The sequence below is a fragment of the Osmia bicornis genome, chromosome 16 (genome assembly GCF_907164935.1).
Source record: "Osmia bicornis bicornis chromosome 16, iOsmBic2.1, whole genome shotgun sequence".
NCBI lineage: Eukaryota > Metazoa > Arthropoda > Insecta > Hymenoptera > Megachilidae > Osmia > Osmia bicornis.
In genome coordinates, this window is record NC_060231.1 from 6,201,084 (window position 1) to 6,221,086 (window position 20,003).

Genomic DNA, 20,003 nt, shown 5'->3' on the forward strand with positions numbered 1-20,003 from the left:
AACTGCTATTGGTAATTTTTTGGCAATTATTGCTAACTTTGCACGGCTGTTTGTAAAGTTATTATTCCCACATCTAATGCTCTGTAAATTGTATAATGTTATTTGATAACATAGGCTCTAAGGTCCCCAAATTCCTAAGGTCCTGTAGTCCCAAGATCCCAAGTTCCTAAGATTCTAAGGTCCTATAGCCCCAAGGCCCCAAGTTCCTAAGATTCTAAAGTCCTTAAGGGCCTAAGGCTCTAAGGTCCTCCAAGTCCCAAGGTCCTAAGGCTCTAAAGTCCCCAAAGTCCTAAGGTCCTAAGGCTCTAAGGTCCCCAAAGTCCTAAGGTCCTAAGGCTCTAAGGTCCCCAAAGTCCTAAGGTCTTAAGGTCCTATGGTCCTACAGTCCCAAGGTCCCAAGTTCCTAAGATTCTAAAGTCCCTAAGGTCCTAAGGCTCTAAGGTCTCCAAAGTCCTAAGGTCCTAAGGCTCTAAGGTTCCCAAAGTCCTAAGGTCCTACGGTTCCAAGGTCCCAAGACCCCCAACAAGGGGGGGGGGGGGGGGCAGCGGGGCCAATGGGGGTACTTGCCCCCCCTATTCGAATACAGCATTTATTGTTTCCTTCGTTTGGAACTCCGTCTCTTTCTCGCTCGAACCATCTTGTATCTCGAATTGTTCTTGACTCTCCTTTTCTTTCACACGGCTATAGCATACATTCGTTAGTTTAGAAGTGATATTTTATATCATGCCCCCCCTCCCTAAAAAAATCCTGCGGATGCCCATGCCACAAAGTTTAATTCAAATCCGTGAGTAAGAAAAGACCCATGCACAATTTTGGACACCCTTCGCGCAGAGATCTTCGCTTTGATAACTCTGGCGGCGCCTTCCTATTTCATAATTCCTCTTCCCGATAAGATTTCGCTATGATACCATAGGTAATGTTTACGCAGCGCTTTAAGATTTCTAGGAATCAATATATAAAGAATTAGTAAAACATATGATAAATCTCTATTCTTCTTCTATGCGTGCTGAAATCCAACAGGTGAAAGCAGTGCGATTCTATGGGCACGGTCATTATATTTGCGCATGAAAGACTGCAAATATTACATCACACATTGCATGGTTTAAAACGAGGTCGTAATCCTGGTGACCGAGGGAAAGTACATTTACTGCTTTTCGTTTGACAAGTTGTAAGCAACCAGTACGAATTTCTGCTACCATTGGCTACTTCATCTAAACGTTCCTAATTAAGTATCTTGATACTCTCGTATAAACAGTGTGGTTTTACGTGGACTAATTTCATTTTCTTTCATTCTGTTAGGGAACCTGGATTTTGTTCAAATTGAAAAAAGAAAGCTATAAAGTTTGTACGTTCTTTTAAAATACCGATAGAGTTGGAAAAGAAGAGACGAGTATTTGAGTTTCAGACCGCATAAGGAAAACCTGAAGAAGGCAGGGACAGTGGAAGAAACGTGTAGAAGGAGAAAAAGAAGAAGGTGGCAGGAGCGTCCGAGTTACACGGGACAAAGATTCGATGAAAGGTGAATGAAAGATGCAGTCCAAGTTGGTAATACAGGGTTTGGTTTTTCTAATCCTCATTGGCCTCTGGATGATCGAGGCTAAGCGTTCTGGTAAGTGCTCCTCAGATTATTTTCAAGATTATAATTATTTTTAACTCACCTCTTTAATTTGAGCCTTGTTTTTAGTAAAACTTCTGACAATGAGAAACCGACCTCTGCTTCGTCGAACGGATATTAATCGTCAGGACTTGAAATCGAAAATTTGCTACGGTAGGAATTGCGACAAAGCTTTCTGGATAGAACATACGTAAAGAGGATAATTTATTTTTAGATTTAGTTGGATGTTTCGCGGATCCTCCGCCTCGTTTGACACTAAAACGACCACCGGAGCATCCAAATGTGATTCAGACAAGGTTTTTATTGTACACTCGTACCAGGCGAGATTCACCGGACAGTCTGCAGTACGGCGATGACTTTACATCGATTTTGAAATCACGATTCAACACCTCCAAGCCGCTGAAAGTTATAATACATGGGTACAAGGGGAGTGGAAGTGACGTTGGTGCGATACTCCTAGTACAGGCTCTTCTGAACTTGGTAATGAAAGGAAGATTCGTTTATTATTGTTAGATCTGTTCAGTGGAGTAGCTGGGATTTTTTAAGGGTGGGCCAGGTGTTGTATTTTAGAACTTTAGAGCCTTAGGACCTTAAGGACTTTAGGACTTTGAAGCCCTTAGAGCCTTAGGCCCTTAAGGACTTTAGAATCTTAGGTATTTAGGGACCTTAGAGCCTTAAGACCTTAGGACCTTAGGACTTTGGGGACATTAGAGCCTTAGGCCCTTAAGGACTTGGAGGACCTTAGAGCCTTAGGACCTTGGGACTTGGAGGACCTTGGAATTTGGGGGCCTTAGAGCCTTAGGATCTTAGGACTTTGGGGACCTTAGAGCCTTAGGACCTATAGGACCTTAGAACCTTAGGAACTTGGGACCTTGGGACTATAGGACCTTAGAACCTTAGGAACTTGGGATCTTGGGACTATAGGACCTTAGGACCTTAGAGCCTTAGGACCTTAGGACTTGGAGGACTTTAGAGCGTTAGGACCTTAGGACATTGGGTCCTTAAGGACCTTAGAATCTTAAGAGCTTGGGACCTTGGGAACTTAGGACCTTAGGACTTTGGGGACATTAGAGCCTTAGGCCCTTAAGGACTTGGAGGACCTTAGAGCCTTAGGACCTTGGGACTTGGAGGACCTTGGAATTTGGGGGCCTTAGAGCCTTAGGACCTTAGGACTTTGGGGACCTTAGAGCCTTAGGCCCTTAAGGACTTTATAATCTTAGGAACTTGGGACCTTGGGACTATAGGACCTTAGAACCTTAGGAACTTGGGATCTTGGGACTATAGGACCTTAGGATCTTAGGACTTTGGGGACCTTAGAGCCTTAGGACCTTAGGACTTGGAGGACTTTAGAGCGTTAGGACCTTAGGACATTGGGTCCTTAAGGACCTTAGAATCTTAAGAGCTTGGGACCTTGGGAACTTAGGACCTTAGGACTTTGTGGAGCTTAGAGCCATAGGACCTTGGAACCTTAGAGCTTTAGGATCTTAGGACCTTGCGACCTTAGAACTTTAGAGCATCAAAGCCTTAGAACCCTAGAATCTTAAAATCTAAAAACATTGTAAGTCCAGGCCCACTCTGATCCCTCCCCAGTTACGCCACTAGCTCTTCTCTTTATCATTACATCAAGAAACACTCCCCAGGAAGACACAAGCGTCCTGGTTCTCGACTGGACCAGAGGAGCTGCGACGACTTACCAAGCAGCAGTGGCAAATACCGAGCTCGTAGGTCGCCAATTGGGTCTGGTCCTATTGGATGCCATTCACCTAGGCACTATTCCTAAAAACATTCATATAATTGGCTTTAGTCTTGGAGCCCACGTAGCTGGCTGCGCTTCCGAGATTCTCAAGAAGAGGAATATCCTCCTTGGTCGTATCACCGGTCTAGATCCTGCATCGCCATTTTTCAGAAACCATCTGTTCAGGGAAAAGTCCAGGAAATTGGACGCAACGGACGCTCAACTGGTAGATATAATCCACACTGATGGATCCGAGGACTTTGCTGACGGTTTTGGACTCCTGAAGCCTCTGGGTCACATCGATTTCTTTCCTAACGGCGGTAGAGAACAGCCTGGCTGCGTTGATGTAAAGAACTCCGTTGTCGTTAGTCATTTAAACGGTACAATTTTCTCCACTTAACATTTGATATTAATGGTGGAGTCGCTGGTAGCAATGTAAACAATGATGTTGCAGAAGAAATGCTAACTAAAGACATAGCTTGCAGTCATTTAAGAGCGTGGTCGTTGTTTTTGGAGAGCATGCACATGACCAATGAATCTTGCAAATTCAACGCCTGGCCCTGTCCCCAAGGGAGAAATTCCTATATAAACGGAATCTGTTTCCCAATGGAGTCCACGCTGTGGTCCCAAGAGATGGGCTATAATGCCAACCTTGGCCCTTTAGGAATTTATTATTTGCCTACCCGAGAAGAGGAACCGTTTTGTGGTAAGATTGTAATGAAATATGTACAAATATTTGTATTTTCATTCGGCTTGTCACTAGGGCAATCTCTGAGAGCATCGATTACCGTTTCTGAACAAGGAACGAAAACATCTGGAATGCTGTTTTTGAAAATGGAACAACGTAATTCGACGATAATCTTCAAGCTTCGATACACGTAAGATACGATCAACAGATAAAATATTATTATTATACAATTAATTTCAAGGTCTATTGTTCATCTTAATATTGTCGAACACTCATATAAATAATGTAACGGCATATGTTGTTTAAGAGCAACAAAGCGGAGAAACAAACCGATGACGTTTTACAATATTGCTGCGGCAAAATTTCGATTTTTATCGAATAATCAAGTTGCGATAAGAACACAGATTTGGTATCAAGCAAACAAGGACGAAGAAAACGAAAATGTAATCAAAAAGCCTAATTCGGATACTTTATTCATAGATAAGATTGTAATTGAGGATAGAAAAAATAACAGGCATGTAAATTTATGGTTATCTTAAGATGAAATTAAAAATAAGACAATTTTAATTTACTTTTTATTTATGTACTGTATAGATGGGAATACTGTGGTTCAAATATAAGTATAAATTCACAAGGAAGAACTGTGCTGTTGCAACGAGGAGAATGCAACCCTTTGTAAAAAAAAATTTTTCTTAATCTTAAAAATATAAAATTATTATATCTAAAGTGTGGAATATAAACACGAATTAAATGATTATCTATTCCTTTTTAATATTAATTTCTATCATTGTTCCCTCTGCTACGATTTAATTGTCTAATTACTATAATTTTTTGTAAAATGTGCTAGTACTTCAGCGCAAAGAAAAAGAATTTTTCAAATCGCCCGCGTAAAAACAAACACGATGAGATGCGGTATAACCATAACCTCTTCTAAATAATAAGTCGATCCAAGAATGACTATAAGAATGATGTCAAATTTAATGAATCAGTCGGTTTTCTTATTGAATAGAAGCTCGATTCAAATTTTGAAAAAAGTGAGTACTATTTTGAATAAATTTTGCTCAACATCAACAAACTAATAATTTTAAAAACAAAATTTTTTGGTGAAGTAGTTAACAACTTAGGGTAATGCTTTCTCCTAATATTATTTACAAATATCATTTCAGAACTTGCCAAACTTCAGACAGTATTATCCACAAATTAGATGTATAAATACCTCTGTAGCTTACTATCAGTCTAATAATGTAGGGTCATTGCCCGAAAAAAAGAAGAGCATCCTTGAAAAAAATCCTATTACATGGAAAAGTGCCATTGTAACAGGTACAATAGGTATTGCTCTTTTATCGTACTTATATTATCTACAAAATGTGAGAGATAAAGAAATAGAACGTGAAAGAAGACGTGAATTAGGAAAAGCAGCAATAGGAGGGAAATTTGAGTTAGTTGATCCCGAAGGAAAAACTGTGAAGTCAGATGACTTTTTAGGACAGTGGCTATTGATTTATTTTGGTTTCACGCACTGTCCTGATATCTGTCCTGATGAACTTGAGAAAATGAAAAAAACTGCTCACCTGTTGGGTATGTTACAAATAATATTGACATTGAAACACAAAGGATAGTATCTTATACTTGATTCTTATTTTAGAAACAGAACATAAGATTAAAGTTCAGCCTTTGTTTATCTCTGTTGATCCTGACAGAGATACACCAGAAATTGTAGGAAAATATGTTAAAGAATTTTCTGACAAATTTATTGGTCTTACTGGAACAAAGGAACAAGTTAATAAAGTCTGCAAAGCATACAGAGTGTACTATAGTAGTGGACCTAAAGATCAGGATGCAGATTACATTGTCAGTAATATATTTTTATTGTACTTTGTTTAAATTGTATTGTGTTAAGGAAAATAATGTTTACTTTGGTTGTTTTGTTCTAGGTTGATCATACAATTATCATATATTTGATAGATCCAGATGGTTTATTTGTAGATTATTATGGTTTAACTCACACTGCTGAGCAGATTGCACAAAGTGTTGCTTTAAATAAAGTTAAATATGACAGTGTAAAAAGTGATTCCTGGGTCCCGTCATTATCGTTGAAAAGTCCATTACCAGCGTAATTTATACATTATGTGCATTTTTGCATGTTAATAGATAATTTTTGAAAATTTTCCAATAGTGCATTTTTATATTAATTAATTACTGGCTGAATCTTTACAAAACCTGTATGTGAAAGTTGCTGCGAATATGTACATAAATTGTTCGTAAAGAAGTTATTAATGATTTTTCCTTTCACTGTCAATTTTAACAAATTTTGTGGCGATTTGTTCACGAAAAACTATTTAATTTGTAATTATATCTTATTTTTTTGTTCGTCGATAAAATAGAAAATATTTTGAATTTAATCGGTAAAATAGAAATCTAACTTAAAACTCGATCGGTAAGTTGTTGAGTAGTTTCCGCCGTTTGCGTATAGATGGTGCTAGGATCGAATTTTAAAAATATTGCGTTCATGGTGGGCTTTTTAAAATACAAATTTGTCTAACAATTATTGTAATAATTGGTTTGTGTCTTTTTAGTTGCGACTTAATTTTGCAGTTAATTCATGATTAATTAGTTATCTGCTGTTACTGTCAACTTAGATTAGATTGTTGCAGTGCGAATTGTTGAACATTTTTTAATTAGGATAGAGCAGATGACGCTCGTTTTCAAGGCACAAACTAAAGACCCCTCAAAAACAGACATGACCAGTCTTGTTGGATCTGTAGTTAATGGTTGACGTTTATACAGTTTTTTATGTGCATTCATAAATAGTACGTTGATATTTTCAACGTTCGTTTAATTTGCAGCTAAACAATATTCGAAAACGACATTACTGGCTGTTAATAGGACTTCAGACACTTAATCAAAAAAAATTTGGTAGTTTGTTAATTGAAGGTTAGGATATGTCATCTATAAACTCTACAAATTTTGAATTTTAATGGATTCTGTTAATATTATTATTTAAAATTATTTTCTATAGTTTCTAACATAACGTGAAAACAGTTCGTTTTAAATGGCAGAAGATTTTGGGAGAGATACACCACCAATGTACACAGGAAATGAAGAAACAAAAACAGCTGGTCAACCTCTCTCAGATTTTTTATTACAACTAGAAGATTATACACCCACGGTAGTCGCATAATACATTATAAATATGGTGACTCATTTATATTAAATACAATATAACAAAACAGCTTTTTTTAGGTGCCTGATGCAATCAGTGAACATTATTTGCATACAGCTGGTTTTAACACAACAGATCCCAGAATGTAAGCATCCTATATAAATATAAATTTTAAAGAATATATTTTTGTGACTGCTGACGTATGAATAATCATTTTAGAGTACGACTTGTTTCGTTAGCAGCACAAAAATTTATATCTGAAATAGGAAACGATGCTCTGCAGCACTGTAAGACACGTGGAGCTAATCAGAACACAAAAACAAAAGGAAAAGATCGACGCTACACCTTAACCATGGAAGATTTGACACCAGCTGTGGCAGAATATGGCATCATAGTTAAAAAACCACATTATTTTGTTTAATCCATTTTATCTAATTCTTTTTCGTTTAGGAATAATGTGTGTTTATTTATTTAATGTTCTTTTGCATGCATACCAAGTAAACTTGTATATCATGTGTACATTGTATAGCTTTTATAAGAATCACCGAATATTATGAAAAACAAATTATACAATTAATACAGTTCAAAGTTCATACATTATAGGTTTTATACAATTAAAAAAATTGCAATATATATTATGTTCCATTCCAGAAATCAATTTTATAATTCTTTTAGGTATTCAAACATAAATATCCTGTTTTTTATTAACTACTTGATAAAATTACATCTATAAGGTTTGAGATAGTTTTGTTTATTCATAAATAAAAAACGAATTCTTTCATAGAAAAAATACAAATAAAATGTTCCTTCGTTTATAAAATTCCAGCCGAACTGGAAAAGTTGTTTTAGATTTATAAGATCGAAGATAAAATTCTTTATCCGATGGTAACTAGAAAAACATTATTACTAGTAACTTTTCAATACTTCAGGTATACCAACGATCTTCGCATGCGCTTTATTCCAAAAAAAAACCATCAGCCATATTGGTGTGTTGTATCGCTGTCCTCAGTAATTTCGAAGATCGGTGAGATATTTTTCTTGTTCATCACCCGATTCCTTTTATAACCGTTATTCCACGAATAACCGGGAATGCCGATATGATATATATCCGAAATAAAATTGTCACTTGTGGATTTTTATGACATTCGTGAGCGGAAAAAGTTTGGTTAATGTTGCCACCTGGGCTCAGAAAAATCGGTCTGTTTAAGAACATGTTGTAAATAAACGCGTATTATTTTCACTGGAGTGGAATGTTCGTACGATATTAACACCATCTCCAACGCCGTTCTATTTTCGCGTAAGATTACTACTGGTGTTAATTGATCTCGTAAAGAATTATAATTTTCGGAGTACTTTGCCACCGTCTGTCGCGCTCTCCTTTCGACCACTTTTGCTTCATTTTTTTTTTTCTATACACATCTCGTATTTGTTTGTAGATCATACGTATCATTCGCTACACTTACGATCGATGTTGATTAACACATGTTCGTTGCTCAATTTTCATCGAGCAACAGGTAAAAAATTGTCAATGTGATTTTTCACAAACGTACTGATAAAAAGCACTTGAACATTTGCGATTATTGTCATTCAAGTATCTTTGTAACTGACGTTCTTTTTTAGTTACACAATATAATAGCATATATGACATAGCGCAATCTTTTATGTAGTATCTAAAAAATAAAATATAATTGTGTTTATATATATTGTTACAAATTTTCTTTAATTTATCTTTAGAATTCATGTACAAAGTATGCATCATTTATTTATTTCTATTTCAAACTGAAAGAAACTTGGATCGTTTCGATATTATAATACAGTAAAAAGTTATATAATAAATTTTCTATTTTTTAGCAAATCTCATCATGACGGATTCCATGAAATTTGGTCCAGAATGGTTTGTAGTAGTTTATTGATATAGTTATTATACTTATTTATAGTTATATACTTTGTACTTTCAGTTTATACATTCTATTGTAATGCATAGGTTGCGCAATTTGTCTGGAGACAATTGCAATAATAGTGGAGGTGGTGGAGGAAGTACGAGCTTAACTACACCACGTTACCAACTAGCTGAACATAGATACGGGCGAGAAGAGATGTTGATTCTGTTCGACCGTAATTGTAAACCTCCTGAACCATTAACAAGTTTTTCGTCTCTATACGTTGAAAAAACTCAACTTCCTTTGGCTCTTATACAAATGACAGAAGATGAAACGGTAACTAAATGTATATACCTTTATGCTTAAATTTTGCATTAGTATTAAAGAAGTTTTAATAAATAATTTGCCTTTCTTTAAGCTATTAAGGTAGTTCGATATAAAAAGAACGATTATTAATATTATTTACTAATTATATATTCTTATTGCACCCTATATTGGTAACTGCTTCGTGCAGTTAATTTAGATCTAAAAATATAACACACTGGAGCCCTTGTGCCAGTTCTTTGTGTCATTTCTCCTATCTCTGTCCTATACTTTACATAATGATTACTATTTTCCTTATCATTCTGTATTCTCTTACATGCTCTTATAGATTTATAACATTGTATCTTAGGCTAGGGAACAGATTAATTGATATATCTTAAGTATACTGATTTAAGTTACATTTGAACACTTTTTAGCGGATGTGGAATGGAGGAATAACTAATACCGTTGGTCGAGGGAGAGGCGGAAGCGTCGATCGCGGGGTGCGAGGAAGAAATGGTAGAGGTAGCTTGTATTCCTCGCATTATACCCGGGGCGTTGGTTTCGATGATTCAGGGGATGGAGTTCGAATTGACAGTCAACCATTTCAAGTACGTGGCTTTATTTATCTTTCATAGAATAAATCAAAATATCAAATAATTATTTTCCTTTAGTTATCTCGTAGGTAAATAATGTCGTTATAAAAGTACGATACTCAGTGAGTTGTACATTATTTTAGAACAAATAAGGGTAAAATGTGTTGATTAATAAAATATATTTTTTATTTAGGCAAGAAATCGCACGTTTGACCGATCTCAAAGTGAACGTGGATGGTCAGAAAGGAATGGAGCATCGGAACCAGGGGAATGGAACGGTTCTACTAGCCCTAGAAAAGAATTAAATCGCGGGGCTAGTGGTGGTTCTCTAATGGAAGGTAACTGGCGACGTCATCGCGGGGGAGGAGAAGACGACGATGGTTGGCGTAAATGGGGTAAATGGACAGAACCGTTTTTAATTTATCAAATATTTTAAAACAGGCAACGTGCTGTACGTATTGAATCTATATTTTAGGTAGAAGCAGTTGGCGCGAAGGTGGAAGTATGGATAGAGATAGATTAGATAGAAACGAGGAGGGGGAGGAAAGTCGAAACAGTGGTGGGAGATGGGAACATCGTGGAACCCATAGAACCACCCACGATTCGAGTCATCACCCCCCTCCTCGTACCGCGCGTATTTGGGAATCAAATCACCACGATAACAATCATGACAACCTTCCTGAATGGTGCATTTCTTTACACGCTAGTAAAATAAATCTAGTACAAATTTCAAATCTAATAGGCTCACGTTTTGTTAATTATATTACTAATTCCAGGGCCACCGAGAATCCCGGGGAAAGTGGAAGTTTCGATGCTTCAGGTGCGTTCCATGGCGGAATGTATTCAGACGACGACGAGGACGGGGTGATCAGTGCGGGTGGTAATCAAGAAACGAGGACTCGACGCGTTTCCGAAGGCAGCGCTGCTAATACGAGATCTGGTAACAAACATTTAGCTTATACCTCGGCTCAGGCGCAAACAGCGAACCGTAATCCTAATAATGGAACTAGTACAATCACTAAAGAAAGATCAAAGTCCTTGCACCTGCTCGATAACAAAGACGAGCCCGTCGAGAAAGAGAAGAGAAGCAATTCTCCTGTGAAACCGTCTGTCGCGACTACGGTTAATACGCCAACGAAAACGTCGTCGTCAGTGTCGTTGGAAAGTTCGCAGAATAAAAGTACCGTGGCAACGAGTACGGACCAAAGTGATGTTAAGAAAATTCCACCTAACGATTCGGAAAATAATAAATCTCCTGGTAAAACACAGACTAAAGGAGACGAAGCGGAAACAAAAACGGATCCAATGGCCACGGGAAAAAAACAAATTCCGTTGCAAACAGAACCTCAAAAGCCTAAGCAGAGCCTGTTCAAGCTAGCCTGTCAAAAGCTTAACTCAGAAATGGATAGTACTAAGAAGAAAACGGAGGACGATTTTGATAGAATGAAGGAAGAAGCGGACGCGTTGGTAGCTAAATTGATGGCCGACGAGGAAAATCATAGGGAGAAAACTTCCAGTGTACCGCCTTCTATTGGTAACCAATCATCCACAGTTCCATCTACGAATGGACAGGAGAAATGGTTTTACCGTGATCCGCAGGGTGAAGTTCAGGGACCGTTCTTAGCGAGCGAAATGGCGGAATGGTGTAAAGCTGGTTACTTCACCGCAGGATTAATGGTAAGAAGAACCTGTGACGAGCGGTATACTACTTTAGGTGACTTAATGAAGATGTGCGGTAGAATACCGTTTACACCTGGGCCTCCTATTCCTCCGCTAAAGGTATCTTTTCATGAACGTGAAGAAACATTGAGTACAGTGATTCCTCGGTGAAAAATTTTTCATCATTTTTAAAATAATTATCTCAGAGGAAAAATTAAATTAATAATCAATTGTATTAGAAGTTGATGTCATATAACAAAATATGGGAAATGTTGGACCGAGGTGGCACTGTATTTTAAAAACTATAGCACAGAATAATATTAAAACAATTGTTATTTCTTTTAGTTAACCGATCAGGTGATACCACCTGTTCCAAACGCGGTACCAACTGGTATATCTGCATTACCAAAACCCGGTATCGAAGATCCGCTTCTTTTACTTCAGTATCAACAAATGCGATTGTTACAAAACCAACAGTTACTTCTTAGGCAAATGCGAACATCGGCTATAGCGAAGCTTTCGCAGTCCGAGCATTGGGCGACGTTGAGTCCGATGGAACAGAATCAGTTGATATTTCAGTATGTTTTCCAAGACTCGGAAATGTCGGAGGTGCCAATCTCTACGAATCCATTCGTGTCTCATCTTCCGTCGCAGCCATCGAATCCTGTGATGCAACTTTTCACTCAGATGCAGCAGGTTTGTATGAAACTTGGATATTAACCCTTTCACAGTGGACCACAGTACAAATTTCATATTAAAAATTTTATAATGGCAGAGAACTGCAAAATATATTAAAATAAGGCCCAAATGGAAAGACAAGCTCCGGTCTCAACGAAAGGATTAATGGTTCTCAACGATGAGGTAACACGTTTTGAAATTTCCAGGCGAAAACGCAACCAGAGGCTCATTTACCTTCGACTCCACGCTCAACGACACCGGCGCATCCTCCAGCGATGGATCCTATACAACAGCTTATACAACAAATGGGTGGCATGCAGAACGTTTCGGGGATTCAACAGTCGAACATAAGCTCCGCGCCACCAGCAACGCAAGAGGACAATCCTATCAAATCTTTGTTACGCCAACTGAACGTTAACACGAACGGTCACCCGCAAGCTGCTCATATAGATACCGTATGGCCCCAGCCTCCGCCGCAAATAAATCCACAGTTTAATGCACAAAATTGGTTGGCGCAGGTACCATTTTAATTCCATCGTTGAGACTGTTTGTACGTTTGAAAAGCTTCTAGTAACATTAAAATTTATTAGGTTGGACCGATACCGGCAGTACCTCCTGGCCAGTTACCTACATCGTTATGGGATCTACATACTAAAGAAATAAAGACTGAGCAGCAAATTTTGGTAAACTAAATTGATGGAGAAGTAAATGAATTAATTAGGTGAAACTGAGGTAAGAGTTAAATTATTATTATTATATATTACAGGATGAACAAAATCTTAGATTACAAGAGGATAGGAAGAAAGAGGAACTGAGGAAACAGGAGGAATTACAGAGGCAGGCCGAAGAGGAGAGCGCAAAAAGGAAAAAGGAGGAGCAAGCGAAACAAGCGGAGGAAGCGAAACGGAAAGACGAGGAGAGGAAAAAGAAGGAAGAGGAGAAGAAACGGAAGGACGAAGAGAAGCGTAAGCAGGAGGAGGAACGAAAGAAGAAAGAGGAGAAGAGGCGCAAGGAGGAGGAGAAGAAACGAGAGGAGAAGAGGAAGCAGGAAGAAGAGATTTTAAGGAAAAAACAGGAGGAGGAGAAGAGGAAAAAGGAGGAGCTTAAAAAATTGGAGGAGAAGCAGAAGAAGGAAGAAGAAAGGAGGAAAAAATTAGAAGAAGAGCAAAGGAAGCAAGAAGAAGAACGAATGCGGTATAGAATCATTATTTATTTATTTAAATTCTTCCCAAAATCATCTTTCTACTAATGTAACATATTTACAGGAAAGAAGCAGAGGCGCGTAAGCAGGCAGAAGCTGAAGAACAAGCTCGACGAGCGGAACAAAGGCGACGAGAAGCGGAGGCGCTTCGTAAATTACAAGAAAGGAGTAAAGCACCCTGGGCTCAAGCACCTCGTGCACCTGCTGCTACCGCTGCACCTGCCGCGTCGCTTGCTGAAATTCAACGACTCGAACGAGAAAAGAAAGCAGTACGCTTTCTTACGTATTTTCCACAAAATATTATTAACCCTTTCCACTCGCCATCCAACATTTTATGAGTTGATTGTTCTGAGTTGATTGATAGCCTTATAAATACTAGTGCAAAGGGTTAATCATACAGAACTTGTACGTTTTATAGCACCAAACGTTCTTTTCAGGAAGAACAACGATTTCAACAAATGATGCAGCAACAGTTAGCTCAACAAAAAGCCACGGAAGCGGCTCAGGAAGCGTTGGCCACTGATTCGTCTAAACGACTGCAATTCAAGTGGGCCGAAAAGGCGACGTCTTCAACGAAACCTTTACAGGTGAAGAGTCTCGCACAAATCCAACAGGAGGAGCAGGAACGCATCGCCAAGGTAAAGGTAGCTATTACATTTTCATTACCTTTCCTATCCGGTACGTTCAATTTCTTCAATTCTTTATATGTTTTATTAATGAGTACTTTTAGTTGCACATTCTTTGTATTTTGCAAAGAATCGTTTGTGCGAAAGAAAGATAATTTATGCGTGGTTGATTATCGCTGACTCTCTTCAGCAGCAAGAAAGGGAACGTCAAGAGAAAGCAGGGCAGAAGGAGTCGGCGAATGTACTACAAAACGCTGGGATATGGGGTACCGCGTCTCAGTGTTTAAATTGGGCGAATTCAGGGGCGTCTAATGTCGGTCAAGCATGGTCGAGCAATAGCGGTACCAGCGGTTTCTGGGACGAACCGACGCCGGTTAAATCATCATCGGCGACGAAACAGTCGGCGAAGCAAACCGCTGTGATAAAGTCACCCTCTGTTAATCAGCAACAACAGCAAAGCAACAAGGCGAATAAGAGTAAAAATAAAAGGGAAGAGGAGCTAGTTAAGAAATTATTCGAACAGAACACTGCCAAGACGGACGACTTTACGCAATGGTGCAACAAAGCTTTGAGTGGCTTACAGGTGTCTGTTGACAGTAAGTTACAGACTTTTCAAACACACATATTACCGTTTCGTTTATAGAATGTTTGACAAAGAAATTTTACATACAGTACCTACGTTCGTTGGATTCTTGCGAGACATAGAATCTGCTTATGAAGTTAAAGAATACGTACGAGATTATCTTGGTGATAATAAACAGAGCTTAGAATTTGCTAAGCAATTTTTAGAAAAACGTAGTAAATGGCGATCGGCACAACGGCCCCAAGCCGAAGCGGACGATTTATGCAAACCTGCGCCAGCTGTTAATCCAAATGCACCTGCGGAATTTCAAGAAGTTAAGGTATCATTTTCGGTATATAAAATTATATCGTACAATGTATTTAAAATCCGTGTCTAAGTCATAATAATATTTTCAGGGAAAGTCAAAGAAGCCAAAGAAGGGTAAAATGTACAAAGTTGATAATAGGATTCTTGGCTTTAGCGTAACCGCGGCCCCCGATCGTATCAACGTTGGTGATCGCGATTACGGGGAAGGTGTTTGAACGAACTCTGACGGTTTTCACTGCTTTATGGAAATTATGCAACGCTTGGCCCAATAGATGATCCGTTATTTATTTATTGTAGATGCCAAATAAGTTCTAAAAAGGAACCTGTTGCGAGTACTTCATTAAAACGTATATAAGAATTATTTTTTTTTTTTTTTTTCTATTTTATCGTCATGCGTGCAAGGATTTTGTCCCTCGTATTCTCTTTTTACTCGACACGTTAATGGGAGAACCAACATAGGCGTGGCGTTACTTCCATCCCAAACAGAACTGAAAGACACTCCGCAAGGAAACTCAATTGTACATAATACTATTTCAAGAGAGAAAAAAAGGAAACAAAAATGATACTTCATAAAGCAAAGAGAGTGAACTCATCTTCTATTTACGCGATACACATACTATGGTACATGTATAGTATTGAAACGTTTTGTAATATTTCATTATTATCGACGTGAATAAAGAAATTATGCCGATCGATATAACTTGTACACGCGGAAACATCGCAGTTGAAAGCAATATGTGCTCACGATAGTGTTCAGTAAACGAAACTACTTTGTCAATGTGTGCTTGTGATTTAAAAAAAAAAAAAATGAACATCGATCGAGCACAGTGTTGATCGGGTGCATCGGTGTACTTGTACCGAAACGCACCGAGTATGTTATATATATAACAAAATTATATATATATATATATACACATACATATAAATCCTATGGATTTCTTGCTTCATCGCAACATCAAATTATTCTAATACGACTTTAGTTTCGCTACTGTGTTTTAATCAACTAATATTCTTATGTTTGATACGTTGAGTAACTTTATCTGACCGATTTACGATTGTTTTTATTCAAATTAGATGGATACTTTGACTGAAGGCAACAGTTCAAAGAAACTGAATTGCATATTGTATTATATATTGTGTAATAAATTACTCCTTGCTATGGGAGTCACGTTTATATAGAGCTTACCAGGAAAAAGGAATGATAAATTACGTTTCAAAGCAATGATGTTGCAAAAAAAAGAAAAAAAAAACAGAATACAAATGGAAGCTCTTGTACTTTCTTAATACTTTTGAATACAATAAGATGAGGAAAACATAGTACTTGCATGTTGTAAAATTTATAAAAGAATTAAACTATCTTCCAGTATGTTGTTTTGCACCAGAAAAAAAAAATAATATGAAAGTAAGGTCATGTAAACACTAGGAATGTCTATTACCGATTTTTTTTTAAATTTAAATAGCACATAAAATGAAATGTCTGGATTGATTGCTGCGTGTGCCTACGTGTGGATCTCACTCTCGTCGGCATAGTGTTCTTATAATGCTGAGATCAATCTAACGATAAACATCAAACAAGTTTATGTAAGATTTAATTAATGCAATATTTAAAAGCAGTATCTTTTGTAAAACATTTAATTATAAGTGTACATGTTATGAAGTGTCCCACCTCTAACAAGGAGTTAAAGGAGAAAACTTTTAGCACCTGTTTGAAAACCATTGATTTTTTTTTTTTAATTATTTTTTTCTTTTAAATTGAACTAATAACTTGGACAAAGTGGTATGAATACTCTGTTCATTTCGCGGAAAATGTTACGACAGATCTGACCGCTCTTAATATTATAATGGTTGTTAATTAAGGTTCATTGATCTTCTCTTAATACAAGAAAAGTATCCTTAGGAGAAGATTATAGACCCTTACATGAAAGATTTATGTATAAATAAATAAATGTACAGTAATACAATAATTAAATAGCAAAAAAAACACATCATTGATATTGTATTAATATTATTATTGTATCTAACGTACAACGTAATAAAATAAATATTATTATATTTTCAATTTGATCTTTTCATTATATTTTAGCATCAAAATTTTATTATATTCTGATGAATATTTAAAATGGAATTAATGTACGTTGGTATAATAGTAGTTAAAAATTCACATAAATGTCAAAGGGTATATAATTTTACAATTTATTTTTGCAAAACTTAATCAATTGAATAAAAATTGTAGCTTGGACATGATAAAAAACGAAATGCGAACTGAACTTATAAGCACAGGTATATATATCAATTCATTAAATATTTATTATGATGGAAGAAATAAAATAAGTACCCCATGAAATTATTTTTACAAATAATGTAAAGGAAACGCTATTTATTAACGCTATTACTTATGAAAGTAGGAAGAGAATAATAAAACTGTTTTGGACGATTTAATTTTTATTAACAATTATATTTGTACTTTCGACGGTGTATTTCACTTTTTTATACATACATCTTTATACAGTATTAAAATGTTTTATCAAACAAATGATAATTATATTAATGAACATTAAACTGTTCTTTGTGACACTGATAGGAATGTTTTGGCATATAAAATACATATCAGTAAAACGAAATTTCAGTTCAAATTTCATTGTATATCGTATAAAATAAATAAAATACTAATCTTCTTTTCGTTCTCCCTGAGACTGTATAACGTTGATCTCGATGTAATCTTTCGCAATATCAATGTACTGAAAACAATTTTGTTATTCATTGATAAAGAAAAAAAAAGAATTGACTTAACGTTGGAAAGATTTTTAACTCACCTTTCTTGGAACAACGATTTCTAAAATTTGTAAAATAATATAGCACAAAGATACCACCAGCAGGTATGCTAATACACCGCTTCGAACATAATTAGCTAATTGTTCACCTAAATTCATTTTACTTTCTTTCTTTACCAGATCATAGACTATCTCGGTTCTTTTGGTGATATTAAACCAATTATAAAATAAACTTATTCTTTTATTCATTTCAAATGGACATTTAGTATTGCCTTCTCTGTAATCTTTTATTGCTAATTCCAGTCCTTCGATGAGGGCCTGCACTGTAGGTTCTACTAAATAAATTAAATCTTCAGGCAGTACTTCGGGTATACCACCAACTTTTGTTGAAACAACTTGTAAACTGTAATGAAACAAATACATTAAAATGATAAGGGTTAATGCATCAACGTTATATTAAAATTTTCATTAATATTTTACCCGCATGCTGCTGCTTCAACAATTGCCATGCAGTAAGCTTCGGTTAAACTTGTGTTGAGGAATATATGCCCTTTATTCAAAACATGCCTGACTTGAGAATGTTCCAAACTCCCAAGTAACGTAACTCTATGCTGTAACAAGTTTCTTTCTCGCACCTCTTCTATCAGCCATCTCTTAGGACCATCTCCAGCAATTAGAAATTGCACGTTGTCGTATCGACTACAAATATCGGGTATAATGCGAGCTAATAAGTCCACACCTTTGCGATATACTAAGCGGGATACTATGACTATCGTAACTACAATTAGTTATAGCCAATGTTAGTAATTTGCATTTTTCTCTGAGTAATATTAGGTGATACTTACTAAAATTATCATCTCGTTTAGCAGTATCAGGCATGAATAAGGTGGTATCTACTGCGTTTGGAATAACAGAAACCTTCTCTTTCAGAACGTTTGCTCTTAATACAGTATTTTCTTTTCCAGTATGGGATACACATATACAATGATTGCAATCAGATAATGATATTTCTAGGAATTTATTTGTTAAGATAGCAGATGCATCAGCGAAACCAAAGAGCGAATGATCTGTGAAAGTAGTCTGGAAGTTCAAAGGTAATTATAATTCAAACATTATATATTCAATTTTTATTAAAATAAATGAATACTTACTTTCAGTCCCATTAATCGACCAATTAACATCCCCTCATGAGCAAGAGCAGAGAATGCAGAATGGCCGTGTACTATCTGAATTTCTTCCCTTATAAAGATATATCTAATAAGAGGAATTGAACAAATCATTGTTGGTAGAACGCACTGATTATAAAATACCTTTACCGGTATATAATATACCTTGAATAAGACACAGATTAATCTCAAGTTATATGTAAAAATGAAACATATTTTTTTATTAAATTATGCATACTTTCAGGCCATTTGTCATGTAACGTACTCCAATTCTATCACCGTACGAATGGGTAAGCACAACAACCTTGTGTCCAAATCCCAATAAACATTGGGATAAATTAAAAATATGTTCTTCCACACCACCCATGTTAGGATAAAAGAAATCAGAGACCATACTGAAAAAAAAATTCAGTATACTAGAATAATGCATGCGACAATGAAACATTTTTATTGACATTTACAAACCATATTTTATGTTTTAAGGTACTCATTGTTACGCCTACATTGTAACATGACTCATGGATTAAGATAAGCGATGCTATTTATTCAATATATCCGAAAATTTGGAATGATTTCAGGCGTTGATGATCATTTGAATGAATATTTGACAGAATGCCCATCATGTTGACAATTTATCGAATAATTCGTATATCGAAAAATATTGACGAACAATTGTTAAACAATTATTTTTATCTCTACGAACAATGAATTTAAATTTAAGAAATTTGTTTTACGTTCGCAGGAGGTTGGAATAGACCATGACTTCCTTTACATTTTCTACAGTACATTTATATAAAAATAACCCCATTTATGCTAGATTTAATGCAAATAATTGACCTTTTCATATTTTTAATTACTCGTTTAATGTCAGTCAATTTTTTACAACATATTACTGAAAAAAAACGCATCTTTGGTCATGCCACAGGCTTTGAAGGTGCGGCGAACATATACCGCATTTAAATCGAATTCAGGCACTTATATTCGATTCGACTTTTTACTAGAATCAATGAATTTCGAGATTTCCATTCTCGAA

General features: G+C 36.3%; 5 protein-coding genes across 10 annotated transcripts; 4 read left to right on the forward strand and 1 right to left on the reverse strand.

Moving 5' to 3' along the window:
* The first annotated feature begins 1,012 nt into the window (after positions 1–1,012).
* LOC114880469 (pancreatic triacylglycerol lipase-like) lies at positions 1,013–4,976 on the forward strand. The gene is made up of 10 exons (XM_029196503.2): positions 1,013–1,345; positions 1,406–1,609; positions 1,685–1,768; positions 1,830–2,095; positions 3,256–3,730; positions 3,805–4,056; positions 4,114–4,228; positions 4,346–4,552; positions 4,633–4,713; positions 4,886–4,976. Exons 2-10 carry the CDS (start codon positions 1,531–1,533, stop codon positions 4,974–4,976), a joined length of 1,650 nt encoding a protein of 549 aa, XP_029052336.1. The 5' UTR covers positions 1,013–1,345; positions 1,406–1,530.
* Positions 4,936–6,311, forward strand: LOC114880473 (protein SCO1 homolog, mitochondrial). The gene is made up of 4 exons (XM_029196507.2): positions 4,936–5,072; positions 5,205–5,616; positions 5,684–5,889; positions 5,973–6,311. Exons 1-4 carry the CDS (start codon positions 4,992–4,994, stop codon positions 6,153–6,155), a joined length of 882 nt encoding a protein of 293 aa, XP_029052340.2. The 5' UTR covers positions 4,936–4,991; the 3' UTR covers positions 6,156–6,311.
* Positions 6,312–6,763: 452 nt separating this feature from the next.
* LOC114880475 (transcription initiation factor TFIID subunit 10-like) lies at positions 6,764–7,801 on the forward strand. The gene is made up of 4 exons (XM_029196511.2): positions 6,764–6,972; positions 7,058–7,207; positions 7,282–7,346; positions 7,421–7,801. Exons 2-4 carry the CDS (start codon positions 7,091–7,093, stop codon positions 7,620–7,622), a joined length of 384 nt encoding a protein of 127 aa, XP_029052344.1. The 5' UTR covers positions 6,764–6,972; positions 7,058–7,090; the 3' UTR covers positions 7,623–7,801.
* A 145-nt stretch (positions 7,802–7,946) lies between these two features.
* On the forward strand, positions 7,947–17,016 carry LOC114880466 (GRB10-interacting GYF protein 2). 6 transcript variants are annotated; one of them, XM_029196492.2, is made up of 16 exons: positions 7,947–8,225; positions 9,053–9,095; positions 9,186–9,417; positions 9,822–9,995; positions 10,174–10,375; positions 10,456–10,666; positions 10,757–11,759; positions 11,985–12,335; positions 12,524–12,835; positions 12,908–13,000; positions 13,084–13,511; positions 13,583–13,787; positions 13,956–14,162; positions 14,335–14,740; positions 14,817–15,046; positions 15,123–17,016. In XM_029196492.2, the coding sequence occupies exons 1-16, from the start codon at positions 8,084–8,086 to the stop codon at positions 15,246–15,248; spliced, it is 4,365 nt and encodes a 1,454-aa protein (XP_029052325.1). In that variant the 5' UTR covers positions 7,947–8,083; the 3' UTR covers positions 15,249–17,016. The 6 variants fall into 6 exon arrangements, with proteins under 6 accessions (XP_029052325.1, XP_029052326.1, XP_029052327.1 ...); XM_029196493.2 differs by having other exon boundaries at positions 14,338–14,740; XM_029196494.2 differs by having other exon boundaries at positions 13,956–14,156.
* A 451-nt stretch (positions 17,017–17,467) lies between these two features.
* LOC114880470 (phosphatidylinositol N-acetylglucosaminyltransferase subunit A) lies at positions 17,468–19,977 on the reverse strand. Its single transcript, XM_046289083.1, has 8 exons — positions 19,743–19,977; positions 19,436–19,665; positions 19,209–19,365; positions 18,956–19,135; positions 18,650–18,884; positions 18,285–18,582; positions 17,847–18,207; positions 17,468–17,771 (listed from the first exon to the last, which is right to left on the reverse strand). The coding sequence occupies exons 2-8, from the start codon at positions 19,459–19,461 to the stop codon at positions 17,700–17,702; spliced, it is 1,329 nt and encodes a 442-aa protein (XP_046145039.1). The 5' UTR covers positions 19,462–19,665; positions 19,743–19,977; the 3' UTR covers positions 17,468–17,699.
* Positions 19,978–20,003: the final 26 nt, after the last annotated feature.